Source organism: Macadamia integrifolia, chromosome 3 (assembly GCF_013358625.1).
Source record: "Macadamia integrifolia cultivar HAES 741 chromosome 3, SCU_Mint_v3, whole genome shotgun sequence".
Taxonomy (NCBI): domain Eukaryota; kingdom Viridiplantae; phylum Streptophyta; class Magnoliopsida; order Proteales; family Proteaceae; genus Macadamia; species Macadamia integrifolia.
The window spans coordinates 10,849,482-10,856,098 of record NC_056559.1 but is presented as its reverse complement, the minus strand read 5'-3'; the positions used below and the strand labels follow the sequence as shown (position 1 = coordinate 10,856,098).

Sequence of the window (6,617 nt, the reverse complement as noted above, 5' to 3'; positions counted from 1 at the left end):
AAAAAAGAAAAAAAAAAAAAAAGAAAAACAAGTAGTTCAATTTGGTCTGTTAACTGTATTTAGCATGCTCTTTGATCCATAAAGCAAGATTTAGATCAGGATATGGAAAGTGGCTTCAATAGTTGTGGTGGCTTCCTGGAGTTCCAACAGAACATGTTGATTGGGGCTGAGCTTTGAGAAACGACTACGCCAAAAATCGTTAACCATGAGACTGTCTAAAAGAGCTGTGCTTAGAATATTAATTCAACCCTTGGGCAGAGAATATACAAAATGCACATTTGCCTGAACTAATACGGCATGTACAGAATAAGAATGTAAATTGAAAACAAAAGAAAAGGCATCAAATCCTCTTACGGGATTGATCAGTGGACAAACTGGATGCCTTGGGATTGGATGCTAGAGCAATGCAGTGTATTCTTCTAAGTTAGAACTGTACACTTTATGAGTATGCAGGGACAGGCTGTCCCTAAATCAGCTCTTGTCAATCACCTCCGCAGGCAAGTTGAGATCGAAGAGGCCATCTCCAAAAGCTTTTCTAGCACGTTTACGAGAAGAGCATCCACTAACATTTAAATTTGGGGAGCTAGAGGAGGGCCAACTAGGTTCTGTCGTTCCTCCTATATATTGCATGTGTCAGTAGCTTTTGAAAGACATGTTGGTTCGCTTCCAGTTAAACTAAAATTGAGAGAAAAGTAATCATTAATGAATTAATTAAACGTTAATTTTAAAAAAGAACAGTAATTAGGACAGAAAAGGATTCTAAATACCACTACCTTGTGTGTTGAAAAATGATTGCAGAAAGGTATCACCATCGTTTGCCTTGGAAGTCAGACAAGGAGAAAGTTCTGATGCCTTCTCAACACCCTTTGACTGGTAAGGAGCTATATTATGGATCGTTGACTGAAGGGAGCCCAATAAATCATTCTCGATGCATTCATACCTGCAAATGTTGTCAGTTTGACTAATTGAATATTCATGAATCAAAACAATTGAAAATGTTTTCAAACGATGACACTCACATTTTTTTACAAAGTTTATCGATGATGACAGATAGATTGATGATTTTCATCCTTATCTCCATGACGTTTTCCTCATCATATGAATCAAAGGGTTCCTCCAAAAACTGAGAGAGCCTCTCTATATTTGCTTCAAGCTGTTGTTGTTGGTCCTCAAATAAGTTTTGTTTTAACCCCCCCTCCTCCTTTGACATCTCATCCCAGAAGAGGTCATCCCCAAACATGTAATACGCAAATGGGTAAGAATAAGAGAGAACCCGTCTTGATCTGAAGAGTCTGTTGAGTCCATTTGTTATCCAAGTAAAATCTTTCAGACTCGACTCCTTGCTTTCCAAAATTGAGATCTTAGCCTCAATGGTTTCCTTGAGATCAGTTTCAAGCTTAAAGGAATCAGTGTGAGCTTTATATCTGTTGTGATAGTGCATGTATCGATATAAGTTCAGCTTGGCACGCTCAGCTTTCTGCTCATGGTCTTCTTTGTACCGCCCACAACTGTGACCAGTAATCGTTGACCATGTGTGATCCCGGCCAGTAGCTCCACCACACAGCCAACTGCATGAAGACAGCAAAAAAAATTACAGAGGTGAGTTTTATATCAATTTAATCGATTAATCTACTGATTAAGCAAGAGAAGCACTGACTACCATCCATGTGTGCAGCTGTTGGAAGTCCAGATTGAGAGGATGAAACAACTCAAGAATAGTAACACACTAACACTGTAAGTCTGTAACACATACCCAGTATTTGTAGCTAAACAGACTAAATATTCCAATGGGGGAATCAAATAGAAATAAACACTACTGGCATTTGGTGACACCCCTAATGACATAGACCTTGACAAGAAGGGTCAAAAACTGTTGCCAAGAGAACCCGACACTTAGTTGGCAAAATTGAATTCACAAAAAAAGTTTATCTTGGGCAAGAAATACAAACAGAGATTGACAGCCACCCAGAGTTATGTAAAAGCACCTAAATATACCATGGGCTAATATGACTATGTTGTTATTACAACATATGCAACATTTGTGACTTTGTTCTTATCAAATCCTTTACAAAGATGAATATTTCATACTGAAGTAAGAAATTAGTATTGGAGAAGCATTGAGCAATCTATATAAGCACAACATTGAAACAGAAGCCATCGTTAAAGAACTCTCACCAAAATGCTTGTCCACAGATACAGCCAACTAGATTGCAACCACCATTCTTTTCCACAGGTTTGTGACATTTTGGGCAAGGCTTTGTGTTGACCGTAATCCAATTAACCGTCTCCGATTCATCTTTACACTTCTTAGTCCAAAGCTCCCACATCAGACATGAACAGGGTGAGTGTACTTCAGACGAACAACTGAAACAGAATTGTAGTCCGCATGCACATTCTACCTCACAAAACTTATCATCCTCAACACGTATTGCATTACCACAATGTGGAACACTGGGGCACCATTTAACCTTTCTATTATCCTCAATATACGATTCAAGAAGAAAACGTTCAAATTTCTCTGCCAGATGAGGATGCCTTGCACTCACTAGACTTCTGACAATTGCTTCATCACATATGGCATTGCACTTGTGCTCCATGCACCTAATGCGTCTGCTTTGACCCTCATGTATCTTTAAAATAAAATTCTCTGTCCAACCTATAGAAGAAACACATACAACTAATGAAACTCTGCATTTTAAGGCATAGTGGAGATTAATATAGAGCAATATTTTACAGGAAACAACTATGTCAATTTCTCTACACATTCAAGATAAAAGGAAAAAACGATTACTTAAAGAGACCCATTAAGATTAGATTATTTACACAGCCCTCCATTTTTGAATTTTGAGACTGCGGAAGGCTGATGTGGTCAATCCAACTGCTGGATAGACAAACCATTCCTTATATAGTTCAGATGTAAAATTTGGAGCCCATCTCAATCGTGTGGCCCAGCCTCTAGTGGATTTCCTCATGCAATTCAGCTGTCAACCAGTGGAAACTGATGTAGCAATTCCTACCATGGGATAATTAGAGGACCATGCAGATTGGCCTTTTGTCATTTTTTTCAAACCCAAACCCAAATCATGGTCCCACTGTATATTGAACCTTTTCCCTTGTAGATTAGATCTTCACAAAAGACAACTGTTGATTGTGCCACATGGTGTAATGCATTTGTGCTGAAACATATGAAATGGGTCAAGGACGCTGTGGATGATAGTCCACAAAATTTTGACTGCAATTGAGCTCCCACACCAAAGATTTTTAGGTCAATGTAGAATAGATTTTCTTCACAGAACATTAAGGGAAGTCATATCATTGCAGCATTCAATCTATGAGTCACTATTACAACTTTTCCAGCATATATCTTTGACAGACCAATCCAATACAGAAGATGCAGTTTTGGATTGCTGTAGAATTCAAAATATTGGGAAGCAAGCAATAGCAACAGCATATGCATGACCAAATATACTAATAGGTTCTAGAATTAACAAAAAGAAAAACTTATTATGCCATTATTTTGTAATTTTGGTGCAAGAAACCATCACAACTTACAATTGTTACAGAAGCAATGGCCACAGTCCATCGTCGTGACCTCATTGGCAGGAATATCATCCATGCATATGTTGCACATTATTGTTGATGAGGGCTGCAAGGAGAGATCAGCTTTCCGCTCAACCACACTGACACCCGCTTCAGCAAATAATCGATCTTTCCCCTTCTCTACAAGCACTGCAAATAGCTTCTCAACATCCCAACGGTGGAAAATAAGTAGAGTCCGTGCATGTTGCTCCCTCAGTTTAAGCCAGTCCATTACTCTATGCAAATCTTCTCTCTGCATATATTTAAACCAGTATTTTAAACTCCCTTAGATATAACTAAGATACATACACAGGAAAATGGTTTTAATCATGCAATTGTGTTCATATGATATAAAGAAAAGGGAAAATAATTGCAGCAAGGAATATACCTGAGCACTCAAAAGGGATTCCTTTGTGATAACCTGCAAATGGCAGAGGGTCAAATTAGCAAAATCAATAATGAGAAAACTCCATAGAGTATTCTTCGATGATATAGTCAGCAAAGAAACCATAAAGGAAACTAAACAAACTCAAATACTGTCTCTAACATAGTCAAATCTATTTCAGGTCAAATTTTCTCAGAAAGTTAAACAAAGTCTTCTAAAAAAGGTTTCACTGTCAAGAAATTCTGAGTTCCAAAGAGAACTATTAAGTGAATAATCACCAGACAGAAAAACCATAGTTTTGCCAACTGTTTTCAATTGAATTACATTCTGCAACTTAATCTCCCTAAGAAAATAATGTTCCCAGAGCTAAAAAATTTAACCAACTAAAGAGTCGTCGAAATCCTTCCCTAAGAAACCGTTCTGTTGCAACTATCAAACACAATTAAAACTAACTCATCCCCAATCTTTATAAATCACTTAAAAATAATATAAAACTAAAGGAAAAAAAGAAAGAAACAGAATCTATTCTTATCATAAACATTGGATTACTATGAAATTCATCCAATTCTCATTCATTACTACTCCAGTGGCCCAAGATCATAAAAAAATTCCATTTTAATTCTCCACCAAAAGGAAAAAATAAAATAAAAAAGAGAAGTCATACCTGAGAAGAAGAACTCCTCTTAGACTGCGAGTAAGTATCATCTTCGTCATCTTCCAGTTCATCGACTGAGTCATAATCGTCTTCTTCACTACTCATGTAATCAAAATCCTCCATCGAAGGATAAACCAGAAAAAAGATAGTGATCAAGAAATAATCGATAAGGAAACTCACGATTGCGAGGATTTAGAACGATTAAAAGTACAGAGAATGAGCAAATTTTAGGGAATGATCGCCGCAAATTCTTGTAGGTTTCCCGGGCAGAAAAAAAAAAAAAAAAAAAAAAAAAAAAAAAAAGGAAAAAAAAGAAGGAAAGAACTTGTAAGCGAAGCAAGACTAGTAAAAATAGTAGTTACTAGTTTTGGGTGGAGTCGTAAGACTTGGGAGTCTTGGGACCTCAGCTGCCAAATAATAAATAAGAAAATAAAACGATTGGTATATGGGAATATGAAGTGAGAAAACGCAGAAGGAAACTCTATAGATCAAGAAAATAAGGGAATATGAAAGTGTGGAAATTAAATTAATTTTTTAATAGGAATAGGATTATGGAATACAAGAGTTGTAATCATAGTCTCTCATTAATTCTTAATCAGATAGAAATCTATTTAGCGGCGAATATATTGCACGGTTATCAATAATTAATTTCCGTAACCCTATACTCTAGGCTTAACCCTTTAGGTAAGTAAGATATTCTCCACCTTAAAAAGGTTAAAAAAGGTCTACCAAAAAAAAAAAAAAAAAAAAGTTAAAAAGGTCCTTACCTTTTTTTTTCTTTCCATTCCTTTTGTGTGTTTTGGCATATTAAAATAGAAATATAATATAATGAAACAATTATACCCATCCACGTATCAAACATGCAAGAGGTCCTGGCCCACCCATTAATCTTATTGACTGATATTTTGATAATGGTTATCCCTTAATCTAAAGTCATCAGTGGCTTAACTTTACCATCTTTTAGATCCTAATCCTACTAGTTTTCTACTGTGATTTTTTTTTTTTGATAAACTAGAAGAAAGGTAGAATCGTAATTTTCTTTAGGGAGAGAGTTCCTTAAATACAACGTAGCCTTGCACTAGCCTAAGGGTCAATGGAAGTACACACAAAACCATCAACCTAAATAGGGTCTTTACTTTTCATGAGATGGGATGATCATTTTACCTTTTCTATGTCTAGGCCTAGGACTACGTTGTCTTTCAGGGTTTTATTTTCCTTGGGTGCCCTACTTAATCTCAAATCATAATCATTCAATCGGGATCTCATCTATTGGTGACCATATTCCAAAGATGATTATCAAATTGAACGGAAACACATTGGAACATCTTATCTCTCAACAGTTTCCGTATGTTACCAGAAAAAAAAAAAAAAAGTTCCAAATAACAAAAGGGGTAAAACCGTAAAAGAAGCACAATTTCCATTGTACTTCACTCCCGTAGTCCCCTGCACAACACAAGCCCCTCTCTCTCTCTCTCTCTCTCTCTCTCTCTCTCTCTCTCTCTCTCTCTCTCTCTCTCTCGTTATAGAATAAATTCTTTTTCTCTACACCAATGGGGTTGGTAGCCAAGTGATGAAAATGCCTTCAACCCAACCCATCATCCATTGGTCCTACAGAAACCCTGCTTGTCATACAGGGGCTTGTCTTGAGGTTAATGATCATCACCATGGAGAATCATTTTTTTATTATTAAAAAAAAAATCTTTTTTCTCCACAAAAAAAATAATAAATTCTTATTGAATTGAACTGGGCCCACTTCCTCTTTCTTATTTAAACTAACTGGTCAACGTTCGTTTAAAAAATCCCGACGATTAAGGTGATCTGGTAATCTTATGTTGGGAGGTTTTTTGACTTCTTCACCAAGAAATTACAAAAAGAAAAAAAAGAAAAAAAAAAAAAAAAGGGTTTTGGACTCCTGATGGGAATATGACATATCTCAACAAGGTTTTTGACTCCTAATGGGAATATGACATATCTCAACATCCTCCTTATTCTTCACCA

The 6,617-nt window shown here is 36.4% G+C and overlaps 1 protein-coding gene across 4 annotated transcripts; it reads right to left on the bottom strand.

The window, feature by feature from the left end:
- Nucleotides 1-212: 212 nt before the first annotated feature.
- Nucleotides 213-4,913, bottom strand: LOC122072974 (probable E3 ubiquitin-protein ligase ARI2). Of its 4 annotated transcripts, none has more exons than XM_042637418.1 (7): nucleotides 4,629-4,913; nucleotides 3,968-4,000; nucleotides 3,553-3,832; nucleotides 2,176-2,656; nucleotides 1,020-1,568; nucleotides 771-940; nucleotides 213-617 (listed from the first exon to the last, which is right to left on the bottom strand). In XM_042637418.1, exons 1-7 carry the CDS (start codon nucleotides 4,740-4,742, stop codon nucleotides 472-474), a joined length of 1,773 nt encoding a protein of 590 aa, XP_042493352.1. In that variant the 5' UTR covers nucleotides 4,743-4,913; the 3' UTR covers nucleotides 213-471. The 4 variants fall into 4 exon arrangements, with proteins under 4 accessions (XP_042493352.1, XP_042493353.1, XP_042493354.1 ...); XM_042637419.1 differs by having other exon boundaries at nucleotides 774-940; XM_042637420.1 differs by having other exon boundaries at nucleotides 400-675.
- Between the last annotated feature and the right edge of the window lie 1,704 nt (nucleotides 4,914-6,617).